General features: G+C 41.8%; 1 protein-coding gene across 1 annotated transcript in view; it reads left to right on the top strand.

Moving 5' to 3' along the window:
* The first annotated feature begins 2,037 nt into the window (after window positions 1–2,037).
* The window catches only part of LOC127479213 (alanine aminotransferase 2), a 25,705-nt gene continuing 7,682 nt past the window's right edge, over window positions 2,038–20,060 (top strand). The window contains exons 1-5 of the mRNA XM_051805879.1: window positions 2,038–2,689; window positions 12,184–12,273; window positions 13,471–13,579; window positions 17,103–17,236; window positions 19,199–19,442. Of these exons, the coding sequence (XP_051661839.1) occupies window positions 2,363–2,689; window positions 12,184–12,273; window positions 13,471–13,579; window positions 17,103–17,236; window positions 19,199–19,442 (904 nt within the window). The 5' untranslated portion in view covers window positions 2,038–2,362. The remainder of the gene's footprint in view (window positions 2,690–12,183; window positions 12,274–13,470; window positions 13,580–17,102; window positions 17,237–19,198; window positions 19,443–20,060) is intronic.

The following is a 20,060-nucleotide window of genomic DNA, read 5'->3' as shown; positions in this document are numbered from 1 at the left end:
ATCTGATTAAAGCTTACTATAAAACCAGATCTGCCTTTGGTTTTGCAGTAACTCCAACCTTGACATGTCTTACCACAGCTTGTAATATTTTCTTCTGAACAGCTTTTTATCAAACCTGAAGAAAAGGCACCGTGTCACTGCTTGTTAATTATCAATCAAAATGCCAGATTTGGAGAACACTCAGCTTTCTAGATACATGATTGATGACAACTTTAAAAGGAAAGTGCCAAAACATAGAGGATCGAAAATTTGACATTTCAAAAGTTAAGAATTTTTAAAATATGGAAAAAAAATCATTCTGAGGGAGATGCAGGCTGCAATGTCCTGAAACAGCTACTGTGGCTGCAAATAAACAAAACTGGACTTCTTGGAACTTGAATTTCTAACACAGAGTGCTCTATTGGCTCATTTTGTGGGCAGAAGTTTGGAGGGAGGACAAGCAGGGCCAGAAACACTCCACATGGCCTTCACAAGCTGAAGAGTAAACAAGAAAAAGCTCTTAGTACAATCAGTACAATGACTGGAAATACGAAACAAATGAGTTTTCTTCATCACCTCGAGAGTCTTCCTTCAGCACAAAAAACATCCCATCTCTGTTACTTTGTTAACTATGTATTGACTAAAATTTTCAAGGAGCAATTATTTTAAATTAGCACAGAGCAACTGCTGAAATAGTGCACTTGAAATAGAATAAAGACTGGAGCAAATTAGTTATGAAACTAAACACTGTGGCTAGCAGAAGTTTGTTAAAAAGAAGAAATGCTAAAGAGAGGAAAAAGGCTCAAGACATAATTGTATGGGATGAAATAAAATCAAACGCAGCAAAAGCAACCTCCTTGCTCTTCATCAACTGAGGAAAGATACTAAAACAACAGAACAAAATCCAAGTCTCAAAACATCTAATTTAGGCACCTAAAATTAGGAAGCTGTTTTTTTTATATTCTCTCTCAGCCAGTGGAGAAAGAGAAAGTGAAAATAAGGTTCTACAAAAACAATTCACAAATAAGGCTGATTTACAGCCCAGGCTCTTACTCGGGGAGGTAACATTAGGTCATAGGAGTATTCCTGACTGAAAGATCCCTTATTCCACTCTCTGAGCACAAACAAGGAGCCTCTTCTGGGCACCCAGGACGGGTAAAAAGGGCCTTCTCCTCCTCATGGGTAGCAAGAAGGAGAGAGAATTTATCTCTCTTCCCTGAATCCTGCTGCTGTTGTATTTCGTGGCAGATCTCCAGTCATTTGCTATGAAAGCTGAATTGAACCCGAGAGATAAAAACATTTTCATCATCTGGAAACAATGAGGAAACTGTGAGAGAGGACCGACTTGTTTCTGCGGGAGGAAAGGAGCAGAAGCGAATGTTGCCCTGGCAGAGTGACAGCGTGAGGGATGAGGCTGCTGGCGCTCGCCCAGCCCCGCTCCCTGCCCGATCCCTGCTCCTCGCTCGCTATTCCAGAAGCAACAGCAGCTATCCCAGCCCTGCAACAGGTGACCGTGACCCACCCGCAGACCCCACCGCGCTGCATTCCTAAGGCTGTGCGAGGCTGGGCAATAAGCGCAGGCGGCCTTTTCCCCCACGGACAGCTGAGAATCAGCGCGGGCAAGCTTAGGACTCCTCACACCGCCGAGCAGAGAAGCGCGCCCAGACAAAGGCGGCGCTCCCTGCGCGGGCGGGCGGCGGCACCGCGGGGGCCGAGCGGCAGCGCCGCGCTCCCCGCACGCCGGGGATGCGGGACGACCCGGCTTTGCCATTCCCCTAGGGAAAACCACCGGACTTGCCCCCGCCCCGGCTCCCACGGCATCTCCAGCGGCGGGAGCGCGCCCCGCCCGCGGGCGGCGGGGACAATGCGGGCCGGGCCGGGGAGGCCGCTGGGTGCGGTAGTTCCCTGCCCATCACCTGATGCCTGGGCAAGCGCAGCCGAGGCGACCGGGACTACAAACCCCGCCAGGCAGCGCGCCCGGCAGCACGGCTGGTGCAATCACACCTTAGCACGCCCCGGGGCCGGGGCAGGCGTCGGCTGGGAGAAGGATGGTTTTACCCGGGACTCTTGCAGAGCAGTAGCTCGGGCACTTCTGTCGGGGACGGGGGGCTGCGGCGCTGTTCGGATGCAATGGTGGGACCTCTTGCTCCCGCGGTGGCATCGCAACGCTGCAAGATCAGTTGTATCCATTGCAATTAAGTTTGCGGGATCTGGACATCAGAGGACCGAGCATGGACGTGTAACTGTGCCAGCTCTTCGGCGTTTCTTCTGACCGCACCTCCTGCTCGTGTGCCTCCTTCCCGGCGCCCGGTTCCTACCGCAGAACACACCGATCCTCAGCGCTCGCATCCTGAATCTCGCTTTGGGGAGTACCCGGAGGACCATGCATCGGTTTGCCTTGGTTGCCAGGCAAACTGGGGCCCTCCTGTGCGGCCGCGGGCCGGGGGTCAGCCGGGGCGGAGGGTCGGACACGGCCCTGCTCGGCGCCGCTTCGGTGGCGGCGGGGCGGCAGCCGCGAGGACCCCGCCGGAACGGCACCGTGCGCTGGAGCAGCGCTGCCAAGGCCTCCGCCGTGAACATCAACGAGAAGGCGAGCAGGGAGAAGATCCTCACGCTGGAGTCCATGAACCCGCAAGTGAAAGCTGTGGAATACGCGGTGCGGGGCCCCATCGTCCTGAAAGCTGGGGAGATCGAGAAGGAGCTGCGGAAGGTGAGGCAGGGCAGGGCAGGGCAGGCAGGACGCGCTCCCCGCAGCCCACACCGGCCCTGCCCCGGGGCACCTCGGGGGGCTCGGCAGAGCCGGCGGTGGGGCCGGCGGGGACACCCCGACACCCCGCAGGGCTGATGCGCGACCCTGTGGAAGCCTCGGGAAAGCGGGAGGCACCGCTGCAGTGCCTTCTCCTACCAAGTTAAAGACTCGGGACCACGGGCAGCCTTTCCCCCCATCCCTCTTTGCCCCAAGCCGTGGCCGGACGCGCTCTCCTCCTCCCGGCCCTGCCCGCTCCGCTCCGGGCACCCCCCGCACCCACACCCCTTCTCACGGGGGGCGGGAGAGGCACAAAACAAAGGAACCCGCTGTCCGGCTACTGTTTATCTGTCACTGCCTGCGTAAGGCAAATAGAGCAGTGTTTACATTTCTTCGGCCAGTTTGACCCTTTGCTGCAATCCCGCGTCCTTTGTGTTATACAAGGGGGTGACTGACCAGCTTTCGTCATACTGATAGAGCGTTTGAGTCGTTCGTGAGGATTTTAGAGATACTGCCTTGGCCGGGGCAGGGAAACACCTCTGAAACCCCCAACAGGTGAGATGGACCCGGCTGTCCCGGGCACTGCTCCGCAGCCTCATCCAGCACTGCCCTGGGCTGCTCAGAGCCGAGCAGCTGAAGGAAGGGTTTTTGAGAGCACCGACACTGTGCTCCGCTTTTTTTAATTGCAGAAGTTGAGGTGCTTGAGGACAAGCTTTCAGAGCACAAACACTCAATGGCACTGCCCGAAGTTTTAGGTGGTTGGTGCTGTTAGGAGGATTGGAAAATAAAGCAAGATACAAGATACTCCTAAGGGTCCGGGCCAAAATGTACTAAATAAGGCATCCGAATCAGTCAGTGCTTACGTTTTGTTCTTTGTATTTTTTTTTCATATTTCTTAAAACTTAGTATTTGAGAAAAAAAAAAAACAACAAAAAACCTTAGTAATACAGACATGGCTTTTTGCTTCTACTGTTCAAACCACAGCTTCCCCTCCCAGCACAAGGACTCATTTTTGTTTTGAATAAAGCATCTGACAGTGTTACTTTTCTTTAATTTCAAATGTTTTTCCCTGCCTTCACTACTTTAGAAAGTCTTGCTAATATGTTATTACAGGTACTGCAAGACTGTTTTGATCAGTACACGTAAAGTGCTTTGACAAAAAGGTGCCACAGGAATTCTAATTGTAAGAGATTATTTTAATTCTCTGGTCTTTGTGTTTTAAAACCCTTGTTTAAAAAGGCAAAACATATTTTTAGCTCACTGTAGTATATGCATCAATTATTTACATCTACTCAATAATTATTAAAGGCAGCTTCTAAAAAAAAGGAATTTACTTAAGAACTTCAGAATGGTGATGGAGAATTAGTTTCAGAACATCTGTTTTTATTTTTCCCTTAAAACTTGTTTATAAAGGTGTCATTGTGTTTATGCAATGGGGTTTCCTAGTGGGTGCATTTTCCTGAGTATAAAATCTTCCAGTGTTCTCACCAAGTATGTTTGTTTTCAAGTTAATATCACAGGGCAGGAGGTATTACTTGACAAAACAAATATAAAATGATCTTCACAAACTCCTCCCTACTCCCCTGCTTACTCCAGTTACCAGCTGAGTCACTGACAAGAGAGACTGTGCACTTTTGAAAAAATATAGGAGTAAGTCATTGCCAATGGCTTATTAAAAGATTGTTATGTCAGTTTTGTGCCTACTTACATGGCATTTTCCATTTAAAAGTGTTTGTCTGGAACTAGTCTCATGGAATAGTGTTAGCCATTGACAGTGGCTACCAGCATTCCCAGGGGTGACTGTGCTCTAAGATGACTAAAGCAAACAAACCTCCCAGTTGGCAGGGAAAGAGGACAGAATTACTGCAAAAGTTGAGCCAGTGTATCTGCAGAAAACATTAATCAACTTAAGGAAGCAGCTGAAAGACTTTACTTCTTTCCAGACTTTTCAAGTTATTTATTCCTCTTTGCCCTTCTGTTAAAAAATACTGTTATTCCTTCTATTGTTTAACCAAGCTGTCTGCTAAAGTGTACAGCGTTGAGTAGTAACGAAATATTATAGGTTACCTAATTGCCTATTTGTGTGTGTGTGTGTGTCTGAAATTCAATTCTGTGAGATCACAGGTCAATGGCTCTTCTTTGTTTACTTTTGATTAAAACTGAACAGCTACTTTTTTCATCCCTCTCAGTCTTAGCTCCCAGAGTTAGGCCAGCCCCTGCCAGCAGAATTAACACTGCCAGATAGAGAGGCTGACGAGGTTGTCAGAGGAAGGTGATGCCCCCCAGCATCTCTAGATCCAAAACTGCTCTTCATTGACAGCAAAAGAGTTGCCCCATAGCAACTGTACCATGTTTGATGGGGAAGGAGCTTTGCCCAGCATGACATGGAAGTCCTGCACTGGCTGGGGCATCAAGAACAGGCAGAGTGAAGCAATGACAGCAAATCTGCATTTATCCTGTTCTGCTGAGATACCTTTAGTCTGAAGTAAAAGCACCTTAAAAGCAGCCATTGTCTCATCAGATGTGATAGAGGCTCTCCCTCTTTAAACTTGGTTCAATTCAGTTACACTTCATACTTGCATAACTTATATAGCTTGTTATGTAGACTATAAAATAGCTACTTGGAGCTGTTTGCACAGTGTAAGCTTTCATCTTCTTTTAGTTTTGTCCTGCTGTCTCAGATCCTGAATAGCAGTGCCTCTGTTATTCTATCTGGCACTTGCTGCTTTTGTATATTAACTCAAATGATTACAACAGGAGCTGTAACTCCACAGCACACACAGAAATAAGGACTAAAATGTTACTTGAGAAGTCCCTGACTAGGCAACTAGTCTAGGCTAGATCTTGAAAAAGTAAATAAAAGTGAGGCATTAGTTTTAGCTCGTGTGCTTGGGACTAAGCCATTGAAAGTGGCAAGAAGAATACTCTGTTAAAGCAGAATAAGATTGATTGCTCTGGAGTACAGGTGGGGCATGTTGTACCTGGACTTCATGAGTTTTGTTGGCTTGTGACCCGTATTCATCTAGGTGGAAAATCAATGTTTTGATCTACATTAAGTCTTTCAAGATAGAAATCTTTATGCAAAGTCGTTGACTTGAATTAACTCCCTGAATTATTTTTAATAGTTTTGAAATTGTATCATGCTTCGAAAGTGAAAACGTGGTTTTTCTTCCTCTTTGCTAATGGTAATATTTAGCTGATTCTGACTTACTAAGATGACACAGAAAGAACTGACTTCAACCAGTTTCCTAGGTGTTTCTGGGGAACTTTTTAAAGCAAGTTGGAGCACAGACATATTTTAATAAATCATTACACTCTCAATAGAACACAAACAAGACCTTTTTTTCTATCCCCTTTGTGTAGACTTGCTAACAGATGACCACCATATCAAGTGTTGACTTTAATTGCATTGCAGACTAGAAAATTGATCCTGAACATGAATTCAATGCAAGAATAATGTAATCTTTGGACAGAGCCCTTCTCTTTACTTAATCAGTAATAACAAGCTAGCTTTATCTTTACCCAGGCTGCACACATACCTGATTTATTACTTTGCATTCATGCTAATTTTAACTGACCTTGTTATGAAAGTCCCTTCATATCTGTTACTCTGACATTCTTCTTCACTTATACTCTCCTTTTTTCTCACAGTTCCTGATTGGGTTTTACATAATGTCAAGTTCTATGTCAGGTTGAGTTGGATTGCATCTACTTGCAAAGCGTGTGCGTATTAAACAGCATTTCAGGATCCACAAGTCAGCTCATGAAACATTGGAAGCAGTGCCTGGCTTCATATAAGTCACACAACACGAGGTTCTTCTTCAGAGTTTTCAAGTTACTGAAACAGAATTGTAGGGCAGAAGGGGGTAGAGGGATGCTGTACAGGAATGTATTGGTAGCATGTAGAAAGTTCCTTCAGACCAGCACAGGTGGTTACCTTATCCCACCCCTGGGCCTGGAACTGTGGGACTTCAATGGCAATACACGGTCTCTACACTTTGGAGCCCTTATTTTTGTGAAAAGCCACAGTAGTCTGGCTTACTTTTACAGTAACAGGGTTGTACACTCATCTCCTGTGCCCACACTTTTCTTTTGCATAACTATTGCAAATAGGTTCCTGTTGCATGTTCATTCAAGTCACTGGTTCACTCCCTATATTTCTATTTAGATAATAAAACTACCAAAATCCTTCTGCTTGTGTAGGTGTAACCTCAGGCAGCTTCTGCTGAAGTCTTTTGATTAAAAGACTGTAGAGCTTTTCTTTTTTTCTTTTCTTTTTTCTTTTTTTTTTTTTTAACTAATTCATCAGGCTTTTAAATTGAATAGAAAAAGTCTGACTTAGAATCCAGCCTTAATTGTAAATGTGAGTTGACTGTGTCTCTGGGAGTTGTGGAAAGATAAAACACAGTTTAGGCAATGACATGCAGAAATATAATTTGACATGCCAAGAAAAAGATACAAGATTGACTGGTACACCCAGTAATGAAAGATGTTAAGCTTAAATTACCATCCTCTAATTTTCTGCTTTGAATACGTGACTGTGTGCACACTAAGAAAGTATCTTCCAGGCAAGAGCATTTGACCTCATTAAGACAGAATGGTTGTTCCTCAGTTGTCTGTACATGTTGCATACGTAAGTGAATCTGTAGTAAACCCCCTATTTTTTAACAGGATGAAAATTGCTGCAGATGAAGATGAAAAAAAATGAGTTTTAAGAGTATGATTACCAAAATCATATGTTCAGAAGCACACAGCAGGCAAGATCCAGTTATTTGAAGTCTTCTTATTGAATACAGTAGCAAAATCTATTCCAAAATAGCCCTTTTCCAATAGGTCTTCAAGTTAAGAGGGTCCTAATGTCTAATCACTTTCTAATGAGCATTATTTCAATTCTGTCATTTGCAACGCCATTGAAATCTAGGGCTTGATTCATATAGGCAAAGTTTCTGAATGCAAATGCACTTTGACCAATGTGTAGGGCAACAGTAACTTGAGGACAAGTCCTGTTCTGTAATCTCTGTATCAGATCTGCCAGTTAATGGTCTGCCTCACGGGTTTGCTCATGTGATATGAGGGGGCATGCAAGCCATCACTGCCATTTCCAGTCAAAATCCAGAATTTGCCTTCTCCTTCCTTCCAAAACCAGCTCATGTCAGCTTGAATTACACAGGCATAATACAAACTGAAAGCTTTTCTCTGTGGTAAGCAGGTCAGGTTTATTTTTCTGCTGTGAGCTGTTTTAATAAAAAGATTGGATGCTAATACAGGTCTTTGGGTCCCTATTAGTTAAGGGCCTGTGGGCAGTGCTTTCTTGTCCCTTTGAGTGGAGGAGAAAAAAAAGCAAGCAAGCAACTTGGCTACTACAGCATAGATCTCAACTGTGCTGAAATGTTTGGATTTGCCAGCTCTCCTATTGTACAGCTTGTTTGTGCAAGTCACAGCAAAACCAGACTCAAGGAAATAGTACAATGTTTCATGGTGTGATGTTAGTGCCTGATAATCATCAAGAGGAGACACAAAGAAGTGGCAATGAAAGTGAAACAATTGAGAGCAGCTGAAATTCATAAATAATCGAAATAACGTCTTGCTCTTTTGGGATTAAAAGCAGCTCACATTTTGATGGCCTCCTCGAGGGAGCTCTTTTCAGTCCTTTCCTGTTGCCATTACCAAATCCACATGTGCTTCTCTCCAGACTGAGGGGTTTCCTTTGAAATTTGCTGAAGACTTAAGCAAGGACAGCGTTAGGTCAGCTTGCACCCTTCTTCACCCTTTCTGGCCACAGCAATTCGCCAGCATTTATGATTGTCATTTATTCTTAGATGGTACTATAGTGAAGGGAACATCCAGGCATACTAAACCTCCTGAGAGACCAAACCAGCTCATGGCAGGGCACTGCCTTCATGCTAGTTCTGTGGGATAGTGTATGTTCTGGCATCATGTTGTTTCTTTGATCAGGTAATTCTCCCAACACCTCTTGGTGTTGGTGACTCTCCTTGAGAGACAGCTCATTGTTTCACGCTGTATTCCTTGCTTGCTGGGTGTCTTGAGGCTGTGGGAATGTCCAGGGGAAGAGGAGGCTTCCCCAAACCTGATTAAATTCTTGAAGATTTGTATTGACTCTGCACCAATGAATTCTGGTTCATGTACAAAAACCCCTTCTCCCAACTTCGTGTGGTATTTAGAACACTGACACAGTCATTAGAATAATCCTGTCTGACCTGCTTCAGGTTTCAGATGTTTTTCATCTGGACTCTTAAGACAGCATTTCCTCTGAAAAGAGAGAGCAGTGTGACAGAAGTAACTAATTTCCAAAGAGTATATTCCAAATCCTGGAAGATTCCTTTATTCCATTAAAATACTTTCATTATCAAGAAGAGAGCAACCGAGAAATGAATGAACACATTTTTTTATTTTCTGCTTTACATCAGAGAGTGAAAGATGGCTTCTGCAGCTTTAAAAATGGCTACTACAATTAGTCTGTCTGCCAACAATGACAAAAGAATGGCAGGAGACTGGCCTTGTTCCCCAGATGAAGCTGAATCACGTTGTAAGCACAGTGTGAGGTGCCGCCAGAGGCAGAAGGCTTTAACAGTGCTTGTTTTGTAGGTTTTTCTTCTTGATTCATGTGGTTCATACCCTCTTCAGTAGACATGAGTATCAATCTGGTACTTATGGCTCCCGAGTTTGTTATTAGAGCTCTTGTTATGCAAGCTGCACTTTTCCAAAGCTCTGCCAGCTCCAGTCCAGTCAGACTGTGTCTGGAACACACCTTGAGAGCCTGCCTGCACTCAGGGAGGGGGAGAGGTGTGGTGGGGGGCTGCACTCTATCCCTAGAGGAAAGCAAACCAACTCCAATAACCCAGTGTCTGCTCCCCCTGTGTGTTCCTTGGCTTGCAGGGGCATAAATTGTCTCAGCACAGGTCTGTAGGTGACATGGTCAAAGGCTGCTTACCCTTCTGCAGTGAAATAAATCTAACTAACTAGGTCCTGCTGCAGCCCTTTTCCTGCTGTTCTGCAACCTGATGTTGAGGTTATCAACATCACATTCATATTTCCTCCTTTCATACAGATCTTTTCATAGACCTTCCCAAAAATATTTAGCATTACTCTTCCCTTGGATACCCCCACACACCAGTGCCATCACCACAGGAGGAACCTTGACACAAGTAAGCAGTGACTCATGCCACGCTTTCTTAGGGATCTGTGTAGAATTCTACCTTGCTCTCATCTGCAGAGTCATAGGCACTGGCTAGACTTCCCTTGATGCCAGCTTCTGATATCCTTGCTTTGGAACTTTGACCCATTAGCATTTGGGGCTTGTTACTATTTCCAGTTCCTCCTTTCTGAAATGCTAAGGTGGGACTTTTTGTTCTAAAGAACTTCATTAGAACTTTTTTAGAACTTCTTTAAGAACCTGTTTAGAACTTCTTGTTCTAAACTAAAATTAACAAGTTCTGATATTCCTTCTTTCCCTAGAGAGATTGGAAATTAGTAGAAAAATACTAAGTAGTCGTAGCGTTTTTTGTATAGATTTCACTAGGAGGCATGTAGGGAATCTCTTGAATACAGTTCTAAACAATTGGTGATTGTTTAGAACTCATTGTCAGGCAAGGAAAAGGCCCAAGTTATTTAAAAGCATCTCTCTTTTGAAAGACAACAGCTCTTGTAGCTGAGGCCAAGAAGCACAAGTTAGTCAAGAGGACCATGGGCTTTTAACGTGGGAACTGTGTGTACAGCACAGAAAACCCAATGATTCCTTCTCTAACAAGATTTTACAGTGAGATAACTGTAAAAAAAATTGTGTGTGTTTTGCTATTTTTTCCAGATCAATCATTTGAGTAGCAGAGATAGTATGGGGTTCATGGGGTTGGTGATGATTCTATACCTGCAGTGATGCCCACAGGCAGTGATGGCATAAACGCTGAGTTTGGCACTAGTAGTGATCTGGATGGTATCAGTGCTAATAAACTACAATAAACCTGACACAGACACCAAAAAGGTGATCTGTTATCTTTGTCTGGCATCCCTATTCCTATTTTTTTATTTAGAGCTGAAATGCAACTCTTAATTTAGGGACTCAGATCAACAAGCATAAAAGCAAATGACTTGATGGAGTCCCTGTGTCACTTTAAATTATTTAAAGTGAACATTTTTTTTTTCAATTGCTGCTGAATTTAGGGCCATATAAAATTGACCCTTTTCAATCAGGATCATGTAAGTCCAGCTGTCTTGTTTTAATGCCATTTACAACTACCTATTCAATTTTAAAAGGAAAAAACCCTATAGGCTATCAGTCATATGATGGACTGGATCTGTGGGGATTTGAATCACGTGGTCCCATAACCTCTCAGGCACATCATGCAGCCTTAAACCTCCAAATCCTGGCATACCTGGGAATCTGTATCCCTGATGACTACTTGTATTTTGGTCCTTGTTAGCTTTGCACGTCTGGGTTCTGGTCTATCAATCACTGAAATTCAACACATAATCCACTGTAGAAAAGCAAAAATTAGTTCAAGCTTGCCAGCCACATATTCCACGTAACAATTCTGTCACTGTTAGGAGGCCTCCCTACTGTCTTTCAAATATACACCAGAACAATTGTAAATTTATAATTGTCATTTATTCTTCTTGTAATGTTGGCCTTTACTTTCAGTTAATCTCTTTTTATTTAAACCAGTGGTGTTTTTTTCTACCAGTCAGCTCTTTGCCTTTTTTTTTCCTTATTTTATTTTACTTTTTAAAGGCCTGTGCTTGCTAATCAACATTCATTAACTGCATTCCCTGTCTTCTCATAATGTATTCGGTTTCTCACAGGAAAAATGGCTGTCTATTCAGATTTCAGAGACTGAGAAGCTTTTAAATATTCATGGTGATTATTTAGCACTTCTGCTGTTTATCATACAGAGCCTCACTATGATATATTTTGTAAAACATCTCTACATGGAAAAGTGGGGTCACGATACAATGAATATTTAATCTAAATAAAAATAAATAAACCAGTAGTATGTTTACTGCTTTTACTCTAAAAGGGCTAAAGATCTCAAGGCTTGTTTTGTTGGTGGTTTCTCAAATGTCCTCAAATCTTTTTAGCTTCCTGACTGATCCATCCCTCCCTTTAGCTGTGTCTAAAGTTGCTCTAATACTGACAGTTCAAAGTGCCTTTTTTTCATCTTTTCTACTTCAGTGTGTAGTTTTGAAGCAAGTCAGTCCCTTACTTGCAGCAAGCAGAAGAATAAAAGCCAGCCTATCCTTTAAAAATGTGTCACAGTCAACACAATTTCTGTAAACCATTTAAGATTTACTGGCAGTATTGAATAAGAAATGCATTGAGCTTTACATTCAACACTGTATCTGTTCTGAGAGCAGGCACTGTATAGTTACAGCTATATGACAGATACCAAGAAAGAATCACCTACTTCAGTCCTAACAAAATATTCTGCATTCTCCATTTTTAGGGAATCAAAAAACCTTTTACTGAAGTAATTAAAGCCAACATTGGAGATGCACATGCAATGGGACAGAGGCCAATCACCTTCCTCCGTCAGGTAAGACTATTATAAAATATTATTATTCATTTTTTACTAGAATGCCTTAAAAGCCATCTGATACGTGTATTGGTATAAATGATTCCCTAGATGCAATTAGACTTAAAATATTCTTTTGTAAAGAATTACAAATTTTCAGTTCTGAACCAAAGGTGTAGACCTTGCTTGCTGATTGTCCTCTTTTAACACAGTAGCTTTCCTTACTTTTTGTGTCATTCTCCATCCATACTTTCTTCTGCCATTTCTCCTGTGTTATCAGTCAGAACATTCATTATCAATAATGTACTTGAAGTGGTTGTCTTCAGAGAAAAAAAGCAAATGCCTTTCTTCACCTGACAGTATACTTTTTGATCTGCAACAGTTGGGTGCAGGAGTTGTACTGTTGCTCATTTTGCACATTTTACCTGTGGACAAGCTAATTGGTGGGTTAACTTTTAGGAAAGACCACAACAGACTTCATATTTGTATATTATTCCTAAAACACAAGTAAGGTTAAAACTAGTATTACAGTATTTACTGAGCATCCTTTACACACAGATGTAAAATCCTCAGGCTATAATAATGTAAATTCAGAGAGTTCTAGGACAAACTAAAGCTGTATCAAACGGGGGGTTATATTCCTTAATATATTCTGCTGGGTCATGTTTCTACTTTTACTATGTTCTATATCACCGCTTCTTTTTTTAATTAAATATTTTACACAACTTCAAATTAGTAAGAACTGTAAGTTATTTTTGGGAGGGATTATTAGAACATGCAACTGGGACTTCAAAATTTGATCATATTTCTCAGTTCTGCTCCATATTCAGACTCTTGACTTCTTGTCAATAAGGTGGACTGGGAATACACAAAGAGTGGAGGATAGAGCTGTTTAGAGATAACATATGAATAATTAACTGTGCTTTACTGTGTTTGCACTGTCCTAGGTCCCATGGACTCCAATCTTCACTGTCTGTAATACAAATAGTTAATAGTTCTAGAATTCTGTTTATCAGCGCAACTCAGAACCTGATAAGATTTCTTCACTTCTGTAAGCCCTACCTTTAAAAAAAACAACTGCAAACTCTTCATCAATAACCTGTGTTTTAAATTAGCCAGTATTTGTGACCTTCATTTCCAAGGAAAGTTAACAGTGATATTACCAACTTAAAATAACCATTGATAAAACGGCGAATTTACATTTTCTTGGCACTCTAGGTGGTGGCCCTGTGTACATACCCAAACCTGCTGGACAGCCCAAGTTTTCCAGAAGATGCCAAAAAGCGAGCCAGACGGATCTTGCAGGGCTGTGGAGGAAACAGCTTAGGTAAGACTCAGTTTGAGTTGCTCCTGTTGGTATTAGAAACAAAACAGGTCATTTCAATATCTGCAACAGTGAAATTTCTTTGTCACATTTTATATGATTGCAAGTCAAATGGGGAGGGCCTGGGACAGCCTGGTGGGGGAGGTTGGATAATCAGTGACAGAGAGTACTTGTGAGGCTTTATACTGTTGTTATGGCATCTGTAAATCCCAGGCTCTGACAGCTGGTCTCCTGCTAAGACTAGGTGGAGGTTTTTATAGTTCTATCTTCTCTAGATGTTTCTCTGCCAAGGAATCTACCACTGTAGACATATACAGACACATACAGTGTGTGTCCACCCCAGCTGATCCAGTTCACAGTCCTGTATCTTTATTTTGAACCATCAGTCCAACCGTGTTTGTCAGGTTATGAACTGGAGTATCAGCAGTTCAGGTACCTGGGTGATAATCCTCTGCAAAGGGAAAGCTACAGCACTGAAAGGTGGTGGTTTTTTATCTAGCTGAGATAGTTTGAATATATCAGAGCCCTCTTTATCCAGGGTAAAATAACTCTTGAAAGAACTACAGAGCTCTGTTCTTCAGCCATTGGTCCTGCAAGACTACACCTGTAGTACCATATAAATAAGTACAAACTTTGCATATTCAGTAGAGAGGAAATTGAAGAGAATTTCTTTCTCCTCTGGCAGCTGTACTGCCTACTTGTACCTGGCAAACACCACTAGAATTTCTACTCTGCAGATACTGTTACCGCTGCTGGGTACAGCAAAGAGTCTGGCACACTTAATTACCTTATGTCAAGTAGGCAAACACTGACATTTCAGACCACATATTACAGTAATTGGCATATTTCTTAATCTTTGTAATTGCACTGCCTATTTGCACTGGCATATTTTGAGATTAGGTGCTTTGAAACTTAATAAAATAAACAAGACCTAACCAGTGGTTACATTAGCAGTATTTCAGCCTTGGACTATTCCTGACAACATAGGCTAGTACAGAATGTATTTTATCTTCACTTCTTTGTATCAGTTTTGTCTGTTAATGTAGAACATTAAAAATACTTTTATCAAAACTGAGAAGTTCCTCTAGCTCAATGAATTCCTTTCCTGTCTTACTTTGGCAAAATAAATCCACATAGTACTGTTGTAAGAGTTAGTGGGGATACATTTGAGTTTTGACTCAATCTTTCTTTGTAGTAATTCTCAAATTCAGGGATGTGATGTGGTTTGAATTGTCAAAATGCTAAGTCTTGTCCCCTTGAGTGCTCCCTTCCCCTTAAGGGTGAGACCCCACAGCCTCATGCTGGAGTAAAATGAAAGGAATTCATCCTTGCATAATACTTCAGAAATAAGTTCCATTTTCAGCAGATCACGTATTTCCAACAATTTGTGTTAGCTCAGTAGATTCTGAGGAAGTAGACCTGGAACAGTTGCAATATTCAAATAAGATGATAATTCTGAACAAATCCTGTTAATTTCAGTGGATAAACTGAAATTCTGTAACTGGAGTCTAAATGGTTTTTTTTCATGAAATGATACATGCCAAGAACAACTGTACCTCTGAATTCCTGAAAACTAAAACCACTGTGTACCTTACTGATCTGCTGTGCTGTTTTCTGCCTCCTCTCCACTCTCCCTCGTCTCCAGTATCGTGTATCAGTCCCTCCTCCTGGCCCCTGTAGCTCACCAGCCTCTGCACAGCCCTCCATAAGCACACAGTCTGAGGCAAGTGGACCTGCAGCTGAAAGGAAGTCACTGTGTTGGTAGTCTGACTACACACTGCTGTTGTCTTCTTGGCTGAGAAGAAGAGATTGGCTTTTTTGGGGAAAATCAAAGGTCAAAACCTGATCCTTCTGTGTAGCTTTAAGTGCTGTGTTGTGTTCTAAGAAAACCTTATTTTCAACGGATTTGTGAATCCAACACTAAAGTGGCTTCACTACATATGGTCATTTGAAACCTTGCACCCACATCTAAACCAGCATTAATTGTAAAGTTAACATGAATGTCTTGACCTCTGGATATGAACTAGAATAACCTCACTTCCAATGAATGTTCATTTGGCAAAACCCTGCTCTTGATATTGAGTCTTGCTACTCCCAGGCCACGTATGAAGGCTCAGTTATGTCCTCAACTTCTGCTGTGTCCAAACACTCTGGGATTCTATGGACATCACTTTGCATGTGGGTTAACTGGCTTGTCTTCCCAGGCATTTGAGAAATTTACCCCTCTCCTCTGTACAAAAATACCTGTTATATGCATATGCAGCTTTTTGGGTTGGGTTTGTTTATTTGCATCCCACAGTGCAAACACACAGGTTCTAGTCAAAGCTATTAACTGAGCACAGTTAAGTGTAGAAGTACAGGACAATTAAGTGTTATATCCTCAGAGTCACTGCACTCAATGGGGCACAAGACAGAAGGACAGCTTGGCTTTGCTCTCCTGCTTTACCAGCAGCTTCTGAGCTGTGATCAAAGACCCATGTACAGAGCCAATAGAACTTTTAACCCTGTAAAAGTAAATGTTTAGGACATCAGGGAACTTTGTGCCCTGAGTTGCCACTTTGCCCCATGCAATTGTGCAGTACTTGCAAAGCTTCTTTGTCTTTATAAATCATGGTTTCACAGAAGTGTTACCAGGCAGACTACTAGCGTATAACTGAAAGATGAGAGTTGAGTCAGGCACAATTATTCCACTCCACCCAACAAGCAAAGAAGATCCTGCAGCTTCCTGACAGTGTTCTAAAATAGATGTACACTTGTCACTTCATTGTCCATCAGTTTTAGGCTCCGTAACTTGGATCCATTCCTCACCTTGGCCTAGGCTTATTTTTACTCTTTACTTCTTCCACGTACTCAGCAATGATGCACACAGGTATCTAACATCTCATTTTATTTAAAATTATTAGTGGTGCTTTGTAAACTGCACATTTTTTGGGGCTGATCCTAGGCATTTCTGCTCCAAGTGACTGAAAAGTGGTTGTGGGAGATGCTGTGGGGGAAGGAGAGAAGCAGTGTAGGATTTTTTGGGGTTTCAGTTGTGGGAGATAATGGTATGATATTATTTTCATATTGCAAATAAACCCCTTATATTTGTCATGGAATTGAAGAAGTCACTTTCCTTTCTACTGCACATACTACCTCTCTTCCTTGTTCCTGTTAGTTAAATAGGTGTTGGTTTATGTTCAGAAGTGATTTCAACATAAAAAAAGCAACTGAAAGACAGTAAACATGGGATTGCTGTCCCAATTTGCAAAGTAGCCTTTAAGTCATACTTTATACCAATTTTATTTTTGTATTTTAGTGATACTGTATTTGTCAAATTCCAAATTTGTTCTTTTGCTCTAAGAGCAAACCAATTCCCTTTCCTACTCCTTTGGAAAAAAAAGAGAAAATCAAACCCATCTTGGGGATCCAAAGTGCTGATATTTACAAACTATACCTTACAATACTAGCTCAGGAGTTTTGTTAGCAAGCAGAAAATGTGATGTACTTTGTACTCAGTTCTCATCTCATTCTCTTTTTTTCACAGGATCCTACACTGCCAGTCAAGGTATAAATTGTATCCGTGAAGATGTTGCTTCATATATTGAAAGAAGAGATGGAGGGGTTCCTGCAGACCCAGATAACATTTATCTCACCACTGGAGCAAGTGATGGGATTTCTGTAAGTGTTAAAATTAAACCTGTCCCTTCTTGGTACAAACTATAATTTATCAGTTACCTTTGGAAATACAGGTCTCTGTTGAACATCAGGTCTCACAAGCTCCTGTGAGTTTGATCTGACAGATGCTGAAGTCACATTCAATGGATATCCACTATGTGGATGTCAGATGCCAGCTAAGAAGCAGGTGCAAAGTCTCTTAATATACATTAACTTGTTCCTTTTTGTAAAGGTACTACGAACTACACAGGTGCCTAAATATAAATTTAGAACATTCAGACCATTCAGACTAAATAATGATTGTCTTCAGTGGTTAAGGTACATAAGCACTGGAGACTAGATGGTATCAGTCAGTGGCACAGAGAAGAGGGAATGACCTCAGATGTGAGAAGTCTCAGCAGCTCATTTTCCTGGTAAACTCTGCTAGTTCAGATCAATGCCAATGAAAATCCAAAGATCTATTTCTGTAATCAGCTTGTTTGGGAAAAAATTCAGGTCTTGGCTTCAACCAAGGTTCAAATTTGGTCCTTGGTTAAGACAGGCATAAGTGTGTCTATTAGATTCTTCCTTTACGTGGACACATTTACTGATACCAGCAGTACCAGCAGCAGTTCTTTGCTTTTATTAAGGCAGCCTTTCTTTGCCTGTTGGTAAAAGTGTTTTTTTAAACGACATCTAGTGGCAGAGCTCAGAATGGCAATGTTCTGACAGGAACAGCTCTCCAGATGTTGGTAGTGACTTGGCTTTCCAGAGTTTATGATACTGGCAGCTTGTCAGGAATGGCAGCACAGCACAACAAGTCTGTACCATGCTGATTTGATTTCACCAGTGATGAAAAATGAGCAGTAATATGAGTCTCGTTATTTGTCCCTTTCAAAAATAAAACAATTATTGTCTCATAGCCTGGGGGCAGAGGGTGTCAAGCAATTTTAAAATATGCATTTGGTCCTGATTGTATATTTTGAATGCTTGATATTTTTAAGCTAGTGGTGGGTACAAAATTATGCTGATTATAAACCATTAGCTTAGCAGCTGAGCTAGTATGTGATGAGAGGTACAGAACAGCAGGTTTTGTACTAGAATCACTGAGAAACTAAAGGATATACTGCTGTATCTGAAGAGATATTTTTGGGTTTACACTGTTGGTTACATGCTGATAAGGATGCTTGCTCTGATTGCACCTGCACTTCAGAGTTCTCCCTTGGTTATAAAAGCAAGAAATCTCTCTGTTTCCTGCACCAAATGCACTCTTTTATTTAATTCACATGTAAAAAGCCTCCACACAGACACACACGGGTAAATCCTCTGGACTCATCTTAGCACAAACACTACATTTCTGTCTGTATCTTCCAGGCATAAACTACATATGGTTATATTTCCATCCCAAGACATGCAGATTTTTGGTCTCTTCTGTTATTTGAAAATGGAAACATAATGTGACTGCAGTTTTGTTCCCAGCTAGCCACAATTCCTCCTAATCTAAAACAGGTCTCTGTTCCAGTGGAGAATCTGCACAGTACCCCAGTTCTAATTTCTGATTTTTTTATTGGTCTCTTGTGGTTAGTGAGATAAAATAAATGGAAGGCAACAAGCAAGAACTAGCTGAGGCTTCTTTGCTTACAACTGGGCACAGCAGAAAAATCATCATCTTGATATTCCTGTTTACAACTTTCCCTCTAGCACTGTGCTCAGAATGTTTTCCCTAAATTTTGCAGCTGATCAGGCATGATCTTTGGAAGCCATGACATGCAGAGGAATTCCATTTAACTGAGATAGACTGTTCTCACTCAGCCAGTAACAACCTGAAATAAATAAATGCCCTTTGATATGAGAAGATGACTGTATGCTTCTAGAACAGAAATCCACCTCTGGACTTTTTAGGAAGGAAGATCAGTAACTTTTTCCAGAGTATACTATTAACTCTGGTGTGTAATTTTTTTTTTTTAATTCCTACTTTTTCCCCAGGCAATTTTAAAGATCCTGGTCTCAGGAGGTGGAAAATCCCGAACAGGAGTGATGATTCCTATACCACAGTATCCCTTATATTCAGCAGCCATATCTGAGCTAGATGCTATCCAGGTGAACTACTATTTGGATGAAGAAAATTGCTGGGCTCTAGATGTGAATGAACTTCGCCGTGCCTTGAATGAAGCCAAGGCATATTGCAACCCAAAAGTCCTCTGCATCATCAACCCTGGAAATCCCACAGGTCTGGGAATTTTGTTCATTCATTTGACATTGCAGGCAAATCCTAAATACACATCAAGTATGTAAAGCTGAATTTTAGAGTCAGTGCTCTAAGTTGGACAGTATGTCGTATTTTCAGAAATATTTTTTCAGTGTGGTGGAACTCCAGAGAGGAGGGAGCAGGTTCACTTCACTGGATCCCATTTGAGGCCACTGCTTCCACTGAACTTTTGCAGACTTATAGGATTACTTTCAGTCACTTCTGGTCTTTATGAAGGATCCTGTCTCTGGCATGGCCTGTAGCCTTTTGCTTCTGAGAGGCAATGACTGTAGATACTCTCTGAACTCCATGGCAACCACTGCCTCCCTCAGAATTTAGTTTTTTGAGTAGTTGAGGTTGATTAGTGAGAAACTAGATCCCACTTAACCCACATGGCTGTGAGCATTTGAAATCATAAGTTATACACAGAGTACTCTTAATAAGCCATTGATTGATTACTGTATCTCACAATTCCTTTGCTCGAGATGGACTAAGTTACCTTAAACCATAATTCCTCCAAAAATACTCCTTAATTTCATACTTGGTGAACTGAATTCTGAAGTTCAATATCACTTTTCTGAGAAAGAGGGATATCTTGTT

Source organism: Manacus candei, unplaced genomic scaffold, assembly GCF_025592945.1.
Source record: "Manacus candei isolate 608988 ecotype Guabito, Panama unplaced genomic scaffold, ASM2559294v1 h1tg000065l, whole genome shotgun sequence".
Lineage (NCBI taxonomy): Eukaryota > Metazoa > Chordata > Aves > Passeriformes > Pipridae > Manacus > Manacus candei.
This window is presented reverse-complemented; position numbering and strand designations above follow the sequence as displayed.